Source organism: Triturus cristatus, chromosome 2_2 (assembly GCF_964204655.1).
Source record: "Triturus cristatus chromosome 2_2, aTriCri1.1, whole genome shotgun sequence".
NCBI classification, from domain to species: domain Eukaryota; kingdom Metazoa; phylum Chordata; class Amphibia; order Caudata; family Salamandridae; genus Triturus; species Triturus cristatus.
Window position 1 is genome coordinate 651,845,453 of NC_140582.1, and position 17,361 is coordinate 651,862,813.

At 42.6% G+C, this 17,361-nt stretch overlaps 1 protein-coding gene across 2 annotated transcripts in view; it reads left to right on the top strand.

Moving 5' to 3' along the window:
• Window positions 1-17,361, top strand: part of GALNT7 (polypeptide N-acetylgalactosaminyltransferase 7) — a 577,925-nt gene that overhangs the window by 411,464 nt on the left and 149,100 nt on the right. For both annotated transcript variants that reach the window (XM_085641835.1, XM_085641834.1), the window contains exon 5: window positions 16,043-16,122. In XM_085641835.1, coding sequence (XP_085497961.1) covers window positions 16,043-16,122 — 80 coding nt within the window. The remainder of the gene's footprint in view (window positions 1-16,042; window positions 16,123-17,361) is intronic.

A 17,361-nucleotide genomic window follows, 5' to 3' on the forward strand; every position in this document is an offset into this window, starting at 1 on the left:
TGGGTAAGTCATAACAGCAATAGCTGAGATGTTCCTAGCATCAAGTAAATCATATTAGTAATAGGCTTCCCCAACACTGCATGATTTATGACTCAAACATCGGATTTAAATACATACTGGCAATTTAGCCATTTTCTCCAAACATTAGCTTTTGAGTTCCGAAAATACAAATTTTCGTCTTGCATACACACTTTTCAATTTAAGGTTTTATATATTAATTTGACCAACCAAATGCTTCTAGTTTAGTGGCTGAGTTGCGCTGAGGTGTACTCTGTTAGCTTCAACCCCCCTGCCTTCATACACTGGGAATGTGCTTCCCAGCCAGAGAACTTGATCCTCAGTCAAAACACGTGATCAGCGTATCTGACAAAAGCCGTTTACCAAAGCCAGTCATGAGCATGGCTAGCTTCACCCAAGGCCTTCTCACCAACGCATCCATTACACATTTCCTCACCCCTCCCTCCCCTAAATGCATTTTTTAGCTCCGTCGAAGACCTCCTGTGTACAGTACCAATCCTTACAGTGGGCTTTCAGCCAGCCTATTGCTTATCATTGGTTGGCTTTCTTTTTTTTTTAAACTTATGTTTATTGTTTTATTATGAAAAATAAAAGTACAAGAGGCCAATTGGCCACAGTAACAATTCAGCAAGCATTCTTACATAATCCGCTATTATCAGAGGTTAAAGTAGGAATCAGAGTATTGCCATTTACTTCTTGGAGTATAAAGTTAGGCGACTTATGAGAACAGCTCAATACAGCGATCCAACCATTTACTCCATACCCTTTTATGTTTTCCAAAACAGCCTCGGGTTTTCTTCACTGTTGCTTCTGCCAGGGCACAGGCATCCATGTCCCGTAACCATAGTACAATTGAATGCTCCGCGACTACACACCAGTTCTTAGCAACATCCCTCATGGCCACTAAGCAGCCAATATTGAATTACAATTTGTCCCCACTTGACCCATCCGACTCTTGGTGAATTCCCAAAGGGGCCTTCTGGGGGTGAGGTGATATTGGAAAGCTCAACACACTTTGTAGGGTGGTATGAACCCAGGAGAAAAGTGAGTGAATCTGTGGACAATCCCAGATCATGCGCAATAACACAGCGGGTAAAATCCTTCATCTGAGATTTCCGCTTTTTATGCAATTTCTCAGGTGAGTAGTATGTTTGATGGAAATATTTAAATTGCACCAAGTGCAGCCTTGAGAAGATTGCCTGCTCTTACCCACCATCTTGGCCTCGAATCATCATCATCCTTATCCCCAAGGTCCGTCACCCAATATTCCCTCAAAGCTGGAGCGGGTCTGGTGGATTTTTTACTAACGTTTTAGAAAGTCTTGAGACATCTTTGTCACGTCGAGAGTCGGCTTGGCCTCAAGAGGGCTATTATACAAAATGGGGTTGAGAGACTTCCTATTCCTCTCAAGTGCATGACACACCTGAAGAAAACAAACAAAATGTGGTTTTAGGAGATATTATACAGTCCCCAGTTAGGCAAACAATTTAATATGTGAACGAGAGATAATCCTCTAGATGGCTACTCTTCCCATGATCAAGATGGGGAGTATACTCCATGCTGTAAACTGCTGTTTAAGGTGACATAATAGTGGCTCTATTTTCAGTTCCCATTATTCATCTGGTCTCATTGAGATCTGAAGGCCAAGGTATCTACAGAGGTTTGATGAGCACCGGAGGGGTGGGACCATAGGTGCGGCGTTCCAGAACTAGCACAGACTTGTACCAGTTTATCCTTATATGTGACACATCCCCATATATTGTATAGATCTGGAAAATTCTAGGGACCAGTAGGTGCAGTCATTCTGAATATAGCAGTACATCATCTGCATCCAGAGATATATGGTCTTTGATTCCACGCCCCCAAACCATTCCCCACAACTGAGCATCACTGCAGATCCATGCTGCCTGGGGTTCTATTGCTAAAGAAAATAAGAGAGTGGATAATTCTGTCTTCTCCCTCTCTCTATCGTGAAAGTATGCAATTGATTCATACCCATGCCCAAGGGTAGAAGTAGAGGAGCTTAACAAATGCTATAAACCTAAGCCCAAAGTTAATTTTATGCAGCACCTGATACCTTAAGGACTATATGGCAGAATCAAATACCTTTTCAAAGTCCAAGGCCTCCAAAGCTGCTGGTCGGCCCACCCAAATCTCACAGCCAACAGTGAATGCAGAGAGCCTTACAGTACATTGTCTCCAGTGAGTTTACCAAAAGATTGCCAAATTTCCTATAAAACTCTGAGGGTAAACCCGTGGGGCTTGGGCTTTCCCCTGAGGGCATGGCACCATTTGCGGCATATATTTCTTCCATGGATATGGGCAAGTCCAATGTTGTCCTGTCCGCCTTTTGCTTTGAGGGAGCCGGGAGTTCACATATTATTGGGTTGCCTAATTCAGCCACAGAGATGGCAGAATTTCTATCTCTGTAGAGTCTGTTGTGATAATCTGCGAATACCTTCGAAATTGCAGCAGATGTGGTGACTAAAGTCCCCGAAGAATCTTGGATGCCTGCTACTAACCTAGTCTCTGTTATTCTCTGTTGCTCATGATTAGCAAGCTAGTAAATACGTTTGCCAGTCTTATCCCCCCGGTCATAACATTGGTGTTGGGAGGCTTTCCAGTGTTGGCAGGTCCTTCTCAGAAACTTTTCTTTTAAGGACTGTCTCATGGCTTCTAGTTCTCGAAGGGCTTCTTCTTCCCCGTCAGTCTGGAGTCTTGGCTCCATTACTGAGAGTTTACAGCTCAAATCAATTATGTTGCTAGCTTTGTCTCTATGTGAGCCAGCTGCGAAGGAGATAATGTGGCTCTAAACGGTTGCCTTTAGCGCCTCCCAGAGTGTGACAGCAGAGGTGGTGGTAGACTCATTGAACAATAGAAAGTTTCAATACCCTCATGGACATGATTCGCAAACTGGCCATCTAACAAACTGTAAGAGTTCAGGCGCCATTGACCTTCTCCCCTCAGAGGAAGACCCTGGACTATCACCACTGGTCAGAGAGGCACCTATGTCTGATTTTTGCACCTCCAGCAGGTCATAAACTGGAGTAAAGAAATAATCTAATCTAGAATTTGACCCATGAGTGTAAGAGTAGAACATGTAATATCTTGCGTGTGGGTGGTTAGTCCATCATAGTGCAGCAGCCCAATCTGGCAAGGGATTCCTATGATTCCAGGTCCCGGATCCATAACGGTGTTGAAGTCACCCCCAAGAATCAGTTGACCCTCTAGGATCCCGAGGATCTAATTAGACAGGGATCCCAGTGTATCCTAGCTCAATGCTGGTGACACATAGGTGCTAACAAATGACCAGGAAACATTCTCTAGTTAGTTACACCCGCATACCGGCCCAGTGGGCATGTGTACATTCCAGTGGCAGTGTAAGATATGGCACAGTGTATTAAAATAGCCACTTCACTAGATCCAGAAGTAAATCCCGCATGACACACAGTAGAGAACCATATCGTTCCAAGAATTCACATCTGGAACCCAGCAGGTGGCTCTCCTGCCGAAGGATAAGCTGGGGTCCGTATCGCCTAAGGTACTGAAAGTAGGCCCTCTCTTCACTTTATTATTCAAATTACTCACAATCCAAGAAATTATCTTGAATTCAGCTTGCTTCACATATAATGTATTGAAAGGTCTGCTGTGTAAGCAAAAGGGGCATCTTGATGTTACCCACATGGTGCTGTCTACTAACTAACATGACCAAAACTCAGTCCCACTAACATCCCCCACCCCATACTTCCGAAAATGAAGCTCTGTCACCCATAAACTCTGTGTAATTTCTACTTCTATGAACATGAACAACCAGAGCACTGAAACTAATAGTTGAGGGTTACCAGCAGTAAATCAACTGTAACTTCCAATAGCTACCCACCCTTTGGCAAGGAAGGCTCCCTCCCCCTTCTGCTCCCCAACCCCCAGTCATGTTTCACCTCCCCCCACACAGTATTCATCATTTCGACTAGAGTTCATGGGGATGGAACCCAGCCTCGGCGTCACCTCTTTTCCCATATTTCGAGCATTGTTATCTCCCATCCTGGAGTCTTAAGAGTTTCAAGGCGTCTATCTGCTCTTCCATCCAGTCTCAAGCACTCTCTGGGGAGTCAAAGAAGTATGCTTCCCCTTGGTGGGAAACTTTCAGCTTTGCAAAGTAGAGCAGCATATACTGGAGCTCCATGGCTCTTGGCTTTTGTTTCACCTCCTGGAAGGATCTGCATTGCTGCTGCAGCTTGGTAGTGTAGTCTGTGAAAATAACGATCTTAGAAGAGTTGCAGAGTACTTCCCTCTGCTCTTGCACCTCCTGTGATTGAGTCTCTACCAGCATAGTTCTGAACTCCCACAATCATTGAGCGAGGAGGGTCCCCACAAGGGGGCTTCGGTACAAAGGTACTGTGTGCACACTCCATGATGAAACAATGAGATAGGGCCTGATGTGGGACCCATGGCCGCTGTTGCCTCACACTCAAGAAGAGGTAGATCCCACTGATGACACCCCCAAGTTCCTCCACCTGTCTAACAGCAAATACTGCTGTAGGAGGCCTGCGACAAAAAAGTTCATATTGCTCCCATTCTTTGACGCCTACACACAGCTCAGCCCAACTGCTTACTCCTTGGGATGGGGAGCTTCTGGATTCAGACACCAAGCCAGGTAAGGCTGTCTTGGGCCTCAGAGTCAGTCGAGGCGAACAGAGGCATTGCAAGGCCTTTCTCCAATCCCTCCACCCCCACTCAAATGCCCCTTCCCCCCCAAAAAAACAGCCCCTGCCTCTGTGTCCTCGCAACGAGAAAGCGGGAAGAGAAGCGCAGTAGTCGAACTCCATAACCAGGAGTGTCACCGCCTTTCAACCCAGCCCAGCCTTGGAGAGACCCTTGCAGGCTGTCGAACGGGCTCCCAGTGCTCTGGACCAGGAAGCGGCTCACTATTCCGTCGGGGGCAGCACCCACTGCGATCTCGAGAGGGAGACCTCACATCCAGCTGCCACCTCTGTATGCCTCCCCCACACACAACACAGTCCATTCCAGTCGAGTCAGATTAAGGCACACCATTGGGCGCGGTTCACCTTCGGGCCAGACTCACCCCCTTTGGCCACTTTAGCTGCAGCCCAGCCATCCACAGCCTTACCGAGCTGGGCCTGTTCTCTGCCGACAGTTAAAGCTGCTGCCCAGTCGCTTAAAGGGGCGAAAACTCGATTCAACAGGGGGCCTGCTGTCTGGGATCGTTAGGTGCAGCCAGCGGTGGCCCCATCTCGTCTAAGATGAGGGCTGCTACCAAGGATACCACGCTGAGATAGAAAGGGACAAAGTCTTGTCCCTTTCTATATCAGCGTGATGGCACTGTGCTACTCCTATGCTTAAAGACTTTGATATAAAAGCAGACAGTGTCGCTGGTGTTGAGAGTGCTCTATACTGGAGCTGCGTCCACCTAAACTTGAGAACTACCGAGAGTTCTCTGCTTCTTTTTTGCATAATTTATGTTTCACAGGTACGAACCCCTCCACGCCAGTTAACGTTGAAAGTGCTTTTTATTCAGGCAGACTTTCTCCAATAAAAAAACATTGTCAGGGCAAAATTCCGTCCCTGACTCGTTTCGACTGCTACAGCGCGGTCTTGATCACATACATACACACTAACAATTCTGGTGTCTCTGGGCCAAACCGAGGATGACATGGTTTCTGTTCTTGGATTATTGAGCCTGTAGACTATTGCCATGGTTGCGGACCATGTGACCCTAGTGAATATCCTTCAGCTGCTCTAGGTTGTCTGTCACCCACCTACCATACCTCTTCTATATTCTAGCTTTACCTTCAGTGGTTAATATAAAATTTCTGTTACTCCGTAGCCCATGTACTTCACTTGATGAATGGAAGTTGATAAGCTGCCAAGTTTTCTCTCTCACCCAGAGGATGACCACTCTTTTGAGTCTTTTGTTGATAACTCCTGGCAGGATCTGACCTGTACACTAAACAATTTCAGGCAAATTAGAGGCACACCCACTTCATCCACCAAGCTAATCACAAGCTGTCATCATGCATATGTACAACCATTCTGTGCCCAGGAAGACTTCCAAAATCCGAGTGTGGGACTGCTTATGTACTGTATTCAAAAGGTGAGGAATCTGAAGGTAGATGTATCCATCAGAAGAACAAGTTACTTACCTTTGGTGACGCTTTTGCTTGTGGAAACAGAATATACCTGAGGATTCCTTACCAACTCTCAAAACTGACGTCAGCATGCCGACAGGGTCGTCTGATGGCTCCAGTGACGTCATGTGGTGCCGCGTGCTGGGCCATGTAGATACCGACACACCTGTCAACGTGGGAGACCTATTGAGAAAGTTTTCTTGGAATGCTGGTGCATGTGGTATTCTTAAAGTGAGGAATCCACAGGTAGATACTGTATTTACCAGAAAAGGCGTTGCCAAAGGTAAGCAACTTGTTTGTTTTCTCTTATGTTTTTAATTGTGTTTGTAGCATCTCGTAGTAACTGGTGCAGTAATGGTGATGTGATAGCCCACTAAGTGGCATGTCTGTGATGTTTAGATTTATATGCAGTTATGTGGTATGCAGTTATGTGGTATGTGTTCATGAGCTTTAAGCTAGCTAAATTTTGTGTTTTTATGTTCCTCTTTTGCATATTCAGTAGCTGGTTTTCTGTAGCTGCAAATTTATATATCTGACCGCTTGAGAATTTGAAAGTGTTCTTTGGGATGTTTGCGTGAATATTGTCTTAGTGGCAATTGCTGTTTAGAGCAATATAATAGCAGATAATATAGCACATCTGTGCTTTGCTGGGTTTGTGGAAGATAGTCTCCCAGATAATGTTCTGTTGGATGTCTGTGTGGGTAGCTTTTTGGAGGCAATGTGATACCAAACTATGAAACATATATTGGTTATGTCGAGTGTGCTTCAGATGTCAAAGTTATATTACTTAGTATTATTTAGTTACGACAAGCAGTGAAGCAAACCAGGTAATAAATTACTGCTTAAGTTTCATCAGCAAAGATCGGTTTTGCAGGAAAGGGTGCTGGCATGTGATGACACTACAGGGTTGCAACTATACAGGAGTTGGGATAAGGCATGTTACAAGGGCAAATGGTTTGGTACATGTCATGAGCTGTGATGTGATGAAGCAAGGGTGGGGCCACAGTGGCTACTTGAATAGCCATGGTAGAGGAGTCTGTGCCTGTCAGAGTAAAATTGCGACATTCCGAAGGTCGAGGAGTATACAGCAGCCTTCTACCTTCATTGGGGCCTTTAAGGTAGCTGGCATGTGATGACACTACAGGGTTGCAACTATACAGGAGTTGGGATAAGGCATGTTACAAGGGCACATGGTTTGGTACATGTCATGAGCTGTGATGTGATGAAGCAAGGGTGGGGCCACAGTGGCTACTTGAATAGCCATGGTAGAGGAGTCTGTGCCTGTCAGAGTAAAATTGTGACATTCCGAAGGTCGAGGAGTATACAGCAGCCTTCTACCTTCATTGGGGCCTTTAAGGTAGCCAAAAGTTCCGATTACATACTGTCTGCAAATAGTAGGTATGAAAATATGCTGAAACACTGATGCTCAGTTTTCTTCGAGCTATCCTGAAGATAATAATGTTAAGATGCTTATACTCACTGTAGTCATCGAAATTGCTTCATGCAGAGATATGTATTTTGGACCTAGTGGCGCGCCAGAAAGGAATGCACTGTCCAGAGAGTGATGGCCAGAGCACCAACACTTTTAGACTCTACGAAATGTGAAAATCCTTACTTTTTGCACTTGTGAGCCACTGGTAATTACTCGGGCCGCATGCCAATGCAAACACAAGGATATGATGGACGGAGCTCTGAAACTTTTCAGACATCCACCCCCAGTCACAGATCTGGGTTGAATCCATCATCATTCTTTAGCTCACTTCGCCACCCCAGTTCAGACATGGCCATATGCAAATCAGTCTTGACCCTGTGCCTCATGGGAACAGCACAGCCCGACTTGCCAAGCCAGGTCTTCCCTGGACCGGAAACAAGCATCCTGGGACCGGTTAATGGGTATTACCCTTCATCAGCCAGGCTTGCTTGAAACCAGTGGCACAGTGAACAAGGCACCCACGTCTGGGCATACCCATCCCACTTAGGGTAAAAAGTGCTATGCAAACAAATGATGGACAGAATACTGAATAAATCATACATTCACCCCCAGTCAAGAGATCTGGGTTAAATCCATTGTTCTTTTGCTCACCATGCCACCCCAGTGTAGACCCAGCCATAGGCAAATCACTCTTGACCCTGTGCCTCATGGGAATAGTCCAGCCCGAACTGCCAAGCCAGGTCTTCTCTGAACCGGAAACAAGTATCCTGGGACCAGTTTCTGGGTAACACCCTTCATCAGCCTGGCTAGCTTGAATCCAGTGGCAAAGTGAACAAGGGACCCACATCTGGGCATACCCAGCCAACTTAGGGCGAACAAAGCAAACACAAGGAGATGGACGGAGCGCTATAACTTTTCAGACACTCACCCCCAGTCACAGATCTGGGTTGAATCCATCATCATTGTTTAGCTCACTTCGCCACCTCTGTTCAGACACAGCCATATGCAAATCAGTCTTGACCCAGTGCCTCATGGAAACAGTCCAGCCTGAACTGGCAAGCCAAGTCTTCTCTGAACCAGAAACAAGCATCCTGAGACCAGTTTCTGGGTAACACCCTTCATCAGCCAGGCTAGCTTGAATCCAGTGGCAAAGTGAGCTAGGTACACACGTCTGGGCATACCCAGCCAACTTAGGGCGGACAAAGCAAACACAAGGAGATGATGGACGGAGCGCTGAAATATTTCAGACACCCACCCCCAGTCACAGATCTGGGTTGAATCCATCATTATTCTTTAGCTCACATCACCACCTCAGTTCAGACCCAGCCATATGGAAATCAGTCTTGACCCTGTGCCTCATGGGAACAGTCCAGCCCAAACTGCCAAGCCAGGTCTTATCTGAACCAGAAACAAGCATCCTGGGACCTGTTTCTGGGTAACACCCTTCATCAGCCAGGCTAGCTTGAATCCAGTGGTAAAGTGAGCAAGGGACCCACGTCTGGGCATACCCAGCTAACTTAGGGCGAACAAAGCAAACACAAGGAGATGATGGACAGAGCGCTGAAACTTTCAGGTTCAGGAAGGCCTGGCCTGGCAGTTCAGGCTGGACTGTTCCCACTGGAGCAGGGTCGAGACTGATTTGCGTACAGCTGGGTGGCATGGTGTGCACAATAACGATGGGTTGGGTTGCGACCCTAGTAATTACCAGTGACTAAGATTAATTCTAGCATTCCATACATCATTTTTTATGTATATTTTTCTAGATGCAGCACCTTTTATTTTGTAACTTTTTCCATTGTCGCATATCACTTACGCAGTCAACTTGTGCATTTATATTATGCTGAATCTATTTAGTACTAGTTGATACCAAAAGTTTGTTAGCTTGCTATGGGTCGATAGTTAGTAGTAACTAATTCTTGTTTCCAACACTTATAAACGTCACAATGCACCTTTCTAAGTTTTTTCCTTCAAGTCCTTCTATTTAAGGTGTTCTTCCTGTTATATTTAAAATGTGGAACAGGAAGAAGGCTTTGATTTCTGTATCCAGGCTGCAAATGTCTGCACTGTCTTTCCTGACGTCTCCTATTTCCCCGGGTATCTGGTAGCCACTTATCCCTTACTCCCTTTGCAATCTTTCCAAAGCATTCCAGCGTTCTTGACCATCACTTTATAACCGGTAGCAGTTCGTCCACCACCTATTTGGTTCGAGAGATGTCATGAAGCTAGGCGCCAACCTGAATTTGCTTTCTAGTTTCGGTATGTATTGTTACCACGAGAGGGGAGTGATTAAAGAAATCCGCTGGCTATGTACTTGGCATCTGCAAATCTGCTGGCAGATATCTGCGGAATAAAGAAATGATCCATACTAGAATAGGAATTGTGGGCCCGGAGTTGTAGGAGACGCACCTTTCAGTGCTAGGAAGTTCCCTTCATGTCATTCACTCACATAGATTGTATAAAGCCAGTTAGCTGAACGTAGTTTTTGCCTAACAAGTGTTTGGTGTTGAATTTATATGTTTTGCATCTATTACTACATTGAAATCTCTGCCAGTTGCTATAATTAGTGGTGCAGATCTGTGGCGTGTGTGACTAATGCTTGTAGGGTGTTGTTTTGCAGATCTGTGGGCAGATAAACATTGCATCACAAGCATACATACCCCTTGCCAAGCTCCCAGCGCAATTGTCTATCCATGTTCACTCTACATAGAATATTACTGTATTTTAATTGATGTTGCCACGATTCCAGACCCTGAAGTCTATCCTAAGTGTCAAAGTACTCTGTATTTCCACCTCCATTGAACTGGCATTTGTTGCCTTTCGGGTGTGTTACCCGAAGGTGGTACTTGTATTGGCTTTCTGGGGGGACAACCTCTTTTTGTTTTTACCAATGGTCTATTTTTTTTTTTTACAGATAACATTGATGTTCTACTTCATATGTGTCATCATTGATTGCTTCATGATGACAAACAGTGACTAACTCTGTTTACTCTCCCTACTGGTAGCCTTTTCATGGTTAGTCCCCTCTCCATATAGCCAATGTCTCTATTAGTACTTCAGTTAGTTCCAGAACGTTGAACTTCCACAACTACCTCCTGCGCTCATGCACTGGACTTTGTACTGCCCACCAACTTTATCAATATTGATTGTTGAGTTAATGAGCACTCAAAACTATCCATACCTCATCCTTGAAATGGCATGGCTTTGGTCCCAAATATATTTCTCTTATATCTTTGTTATACTCAGCCCCCAGAGCTTCAGTATTAGTTAACGGTCGTATCCCGTCTTATTTTCACCTACAGCATGGGGTCCGTCAGGGATGTTCCCTATCCCCTCTTCTTCTTGTTCTTGCTCTTGAACCTTTCCTTTCCTCAATCCGCAACAATGCTTCCATCTCTGGTTATTCGTACGGTGAGCAACATTTAAAACTCTCTGCTTATGCAGATAACATCCTACTCTTTATTTCCGATCCTGACAAATCCATCCTTCCCTTATTACAAGAATTTGCTTCTTTTTCCCTTGTTTCTGGTTATAGAATTAATTCTGACAAACAGAAATTCTTACCCTCACTAAATTTTGTCTTCCTCATTCCTTTTCTTCCACTGGGTTTGCATGGAATAGTTCCAAAATCAAATATCTAGGTATATGGTTCTCCAATTCTATCGCCTCTTCTATTAAATTAAATATGTCTGCGATCCTGTCTCGGATTGACAAATTACTTTCCTCTTGGAATCCTCTCTTTCTTTCATGGTGGGGTCGGTTGGATTCAATCAAGATGATGATTACTCCTATTATGATTTATACTCTTTCCATGCTCCCTGTTCGCATTCCTGCCTGCTATTTTAAACAAATTGATTCCCGTCTATCTAAATTTCTTTGGCAAAATAAAAAATCAAGGATCTCTCTTTCTTCTCTTCGTAGGACCAAATATAATGGTGGTGTAAATTTCCCTAATTTTCGCTTATATCATAAATCTTTTTGTCTTCGACAAGCCTCCAAATGGCTCCTTTCTGACTTCTCCCCTTTCACTCCCTTGTGGCTCTCCATTGAGCGAGCCTTATCATTACCGTTCTCTTTAAAGGAAGTCCTGGCCTTTTCTGCCAAAACGCCTCTTACTTCTCTCCCTTTGTTTAAACATACTTGTTCTCTAGTGAAACCTTTGCTACATCCCAATCCTATCTCTAAAGAATCCTTTTTAGATTCCCCTATTTGGCATAACTCCCTCATTACTATCAATGGTAGAACTATTTTTTGGAACTCTTGGTGATCAAGAGGTATAACCTGGGTCAAAGACCTTTTTGATGGCCTAACTCCGTGTTTATTTCCCCAGTTTCAGACCGCTTTTCAATGTCCCCGCTCCTTCCTACAGAAATTTACTGTTCTAATGACGGTCATTCTTGATATTTTCTATTCTCTTCCATCCTCATCTCTTCCCCCTGCCTCTCATTCTCTTCTTAAACTTCTTTTCTTAATTCCTAAAGCATCTCTTATTTATAAATATTTCTCAGCTCGTAATCCAGAGCGTATGAAAACCAAGTTGGAACTCGCATGGGAATCTGACCTAGGATGTGAATGGTCTATTACCTTTTGGGACAAACTTTGGTTCCGTTCTCTAAAAATCTCTCGTTCCGCTTCTCTTACTCAATCTATGTTCTTTCTATACCATAGGCTTTATCTCACTCCCACCTCTATTGCTAAATTCCCTCACTCTACTACTACAAACTGTTGGACCTGTGGTTCCCTCAATACCGGTCTTCTTCACCTTCTTTTCCTCTGCCCTTCAGACTCCTCTTTTTGGGAGAAAGTTTGGTCCTATGTGTCTCGCCTATTTAATATTTCTATTCCCTATTCTATCCCCCTACTTTTCTCTGGAAGTCTCTCTGATTCCATAGACCTTCTCCCTGATAAAAAGGGTCTTTTTGACCTCCTGCTCGCTTTTGCTTTCCAACACATCACTCTAAATTGGAAAACACTTACAAAACTCTCCATTCAACACTGGTGGAATAGCCTCTGTCATATGCATCGACTTGATATTGCTTTTGCCTCCTCTTGTAAACCTTTGCTTAATAGAGATCTCTTTTGGTTACCCCTTACCACTTATTTAGATCATTTAGTATTAACTGATAACGCTCGTTTAAATGCTGAAAATTTCAAACTTACTTGAACGTTTATTTTCCTCATTCCTTGCCTTTTACTGTTTTTTTTTTATTACTATATATATTAGCTTGATTAGTTTTTATCTTTCTTATTCCGATGTAAGATGCAATTTATTAGTTTTAGAATGTATACCTTCCTTCCTTCCCTCTTTTCCCCCCTTTCTTTCTTCTCCCTTATGCCCTTAAAATGTTAAATAGCTTTCTTTTCTTCTGTACATAAACCCCTCATTTGATATGTTTTTTCTCTTATAATGAATTAATTTGTATCATTGGTTTCTTGTTATAAAACTCTTCAATAAAAAAAGCAAAAGGATGCTTAAAGCTGCTCTTTTTAGGTCTCTCCAACAACCAGCTGTTTGTTGGTAAAGACTTATGGTGTCTAGTACATTAAAATATGTATATATAGTGGGCTTTGGGACGGCTTTGGGGTCTGTTTCATTTCCCTACTCCTTGTTCAAAAAATAGTCTTTTATCCAAGATCTTTCCAGTTTTTTACAATGCTTATACAAGGCCCTATGTTCCTCATTGAACCATGGGGCGCAAGGGAGTCTGCTGCTGCAATTATCAAACCTTTGCTCTTTCATGGGAGTTAGTGTTCACCATATGCAACAGCCAAGCGTTAACCACCTCAGTGTCCGACAAACATCCCCACTCAAGGACCCACGATATGTCGCAGCTAGAGACTTTGGATCAGTTCCTATAAGGCAAGGAGGGTGCACACGTCTTCTGTCTAAAGGAATCGGGCAATATTCCAGGCAAAATGAAAGATTGCTCGGTCATACCACTCAGTAGTACTAATCTCAATAATATTTACAGGGCAATTACAGAATTTAGGTTCAAGGATATGACCAGCAGAGTGTGTTGGTTGATTAACAAATTGACTCGGATTCCAAGCAGATATGTTATTAAGTAGAAGTGTGGCTTGTGGGTCAGAAGAATTATTCAAGTGTAAATTTAAGTCGCCTAAAACTATGTAATTAGATAATTGCATGGAGATATTTGGATAGACTGTCATCCACAGAGGAGAGACATTCTTCTGCAAAAAACAAACAAGCATTGACCAAGCCAATAGCTACCTACTCCTTTTTACAAATTGGACTCATTGGCTTTGCCATTGCTTGTTTCAGACTTGATTCCACATTTCTCCATTCTAACTGCTGTGCATGTACTAAGTTGTTGTTCTTTGACTATATTGAGTGAAGAACCTAGATATTTGGTCTGTCATTTAATGCTTACTACAGTTGCTTTCTCTTGAAAATTACTTGCTAAACCTATATTTCTTCATTTTAATGTCTCATCCTCATGGTTACATTATAATACGAACTATATAGATTCTGAGATCCGGCATGCACATTAGTTCTTTCAGTCTCTGGCTTTTAATAGAAGATATATATGTTTTAACAATCCTGTTCAGCCCGGGATCCCCCAAGAAACAGGTACGGACCACAGCGTGTTGATAGAGTTTCAAGTGCGGTTTATTGCATCAAATTTAGCAGCATTTTATGATGGCCGGTGCCCAGCATTACGCGTTTCGACAGTGAAACACTGTCTTGATCACATGACATGCTCAGGGCCAATCCGCAATAAATATAGGTGCAGATGGTGAAAAAAACTGTTACACATTGCCCACTTTTTTTACACAGCATCAAAATAGAAGAAACACTTCTAATCATCTCTTGTGAATATAAATATTCTTGATAGTTTGTTGGACCTTACATTGTGCAAAATTACAAAATAAATATGTGAAATAAAGTGCAAGTGCAAAAAATCAAAATTACAATCTTAACTATTCACCAGTTATTAAAACAACTTAACTGTTAAAATAATCAGTCAGAGAAGCCTGTGCTATGCTATCCCTCCGTATACCACATCCAGATACCATAATTAGCTAGTGATGTCCAACTTATATGTATATAAAGTAGTACGTTTCATTTCATCCAGTAGGAGTCAGACATATACGGTCCTTCTGACGTTTACTTATATCCGTTTCCCCAGATAATTAGCAAGTGCTAAAAATACAATACATTCATTAAGGGAAACCCAGTAAAGTAAGGGAAACAATGTCAAAAGAAGAAGAATAGTTAAGAACAAGTCTTAAATACTTCAGTAACAATAAATTAGGAATACCTTTCTAAAATCCCCCCACACAAATATCCCCGGCTCCTGCCCCGTAAAAAGACTGGTAAGATCAAAGGTAAAAACTGGATTCCTCCAGATAAAAACCCATGAAAAAACCCGTCTAAAAACCGGACTAAAAACCATGGAATAAAAGATGGAGTATTAAAAGAAAGGTAAAATATAGATACAGATGAGATGGATACGATTGTATGATACAGATGGAGCGTCTATGTATATTAAATGTGCCCGTACAGTTTTGTTGCACTACCGATGGGCTGATTTCCTGCTGAACTTGATACCAATGTATGTTGCTTTTTGTTTGCAAAAACTCAATAAAAATATTTAAAAAAAAAATAAATATAGATACAGTTCACATTATACACACATAGTATAGTTATAAAAAGTAGTTCATTTCTTCCCCATTAATCATACCATTGGGCATTTTAGGATCGAGTGTTAATTCTAGGCACTGTATCAATGACATAGTAACTTAGTTCTTTCAAGTTATTCCTATGTGCATATTTGAAGTGTCTAGCCACCGGGTAACTGGGATCAGAGTTCACTATAGCTCTCAAATGTTGTAGTATGCGTTTAAAAGCTTGTAATTTGGTGCTGCCCATTTATCTCAGTTTGCATGAACATTCTAAAACGTAGACAGCAAATTCCGTGCGACAAGTTAGCAGCTTTGTGATCTTCATAGGATTGAGATCGAATGCTGTAATTATCTCACTAGTATTTCTACCAAATTTGGAAGCTCTGCATGAGCTACATTTAAAAAAGCCCATTCTCTTAGATAACCAGTTTGATGTACCCTTGACCTCTGGACTTGTTCTGACAAGTGCATCCCTCATAGAGGGAGCACGTCTAAAGGTAATCTTAGGTAATTCAGGCACCATTTGAGACATAGTAAGGTCTGTTTTTATAATGGGCCAATTTTTGTAGATGATCTTTCTGAACTGTTTCTCTTGTTGACTATATGATGTAATAAGTATTACTGTGTTGTCTGATTTAGGGGAATCACTATTATTTATGCTGACAGTGTCGGTGTGCGTGTTGATATATATATATAGATACATGCGTGTGAGTCTGTGTGGGTTTGCGGGTGGGTTTATTTCATCGCTGGCATTTGTTAACGATAAAAACAAACCATTTTCCGTTTTTACTTTCTCTCTAAGGTTCTGATTTACCTAGATGCTCATTGTGAGGTGGGGATTAACTGGTACGCACCACTGGTAGCACCGATAGCTAAAGACAGGTAATGTGATTTTATTTCTTTCATCTGTTGTGCTCTTTTGAGCAGCTTGTTGACTCGTTAGTATAACTTTCCAGAGATTTTGCCTGCCTGTCTTTTCTGCAGTGCTTCAGAGGCTTGAAAGAGTGGTGTGAATATTGGACTGTCCGAAACTGACATTCGAAGAAGAATTTCCCTGAAATGTGCATCCGTCAAAGAGAGCCACTAGCCGCTTCAGGGGCTGAATAGAGCTTGTTGAGAGATAGTTAAAAAAAACACTTTCTGCTTAAGCTAGAAACACTTTTTCTGCTTTGTAATCTTCCAATGCAGGACAAAGGGAAGTGAAGCACTCACACTCTGTAGTTCTGCACTGCTATTTTGCAGGATGATAGCCCTAGACTAAATGCCTTGGTTTTCAGAAGCACAATATCCACACCCGTACAGCCTGTGCCACTATGGTGGCATCCCTTTTCCCCTCATTAGTATATTTTATGAAGCCTTGTTGATTTTAGCTGTGCAGCAATATTTTTGTTAGTCAAAGTTCTTCTTTATTTATTGGTGAATTTGTGTGAGTGATCGTTTGATTGGATGGATAAATGCAAGCATGAATACATAGGTATAGATGGGTATATTGAGGAGTGCATAAATAGACAGATGGATGTATGGCTGAGTCCACAGAAGAGTGAATGGTTGAGTAAGGGGGTGAGTGAATAGAAGGGTGAATGGGTTTTTATTAATGATCGTGTATATGAGTGTATGAGTGGGTGTATGAATGGATGGGAAGTTAAATGTATGTGTCATGAATGGGTGAATAGATAGATAAGTGAGTGTTCTCATTGTTCACTTCTCCTGTAGCAGCCCAGACTGTACAAATCATTTCAGAACATTTGTTCATTAGAGGTGAAATTACCTCATGCAATAATGCAATATCAAAATAGAAATGAGCAGTCAACACATTTGCTTTGCTTTATAAAAAGGTTTATCCACAGCTGGCAACTACCAAGACTTGACATAGACTTCCAACAACAGTGCAATTTGTCCCATGTGAGAGAACCACAAAACAAATATAGAAGACAAATCCTCAGGAATATGACTCGTTACTAAGCAAGTAATTATATTGCGTGCCTTCACAACGCGGTTGTTACAACGACCGCATTGTTACCACGCAATGCCATTACTACGCAAGTCATTACATCGACTTGCAGTAGACGGCGCGCTAACACTAGGAATGTATAATTTACTATTCCAACTCCAGCCTACGCA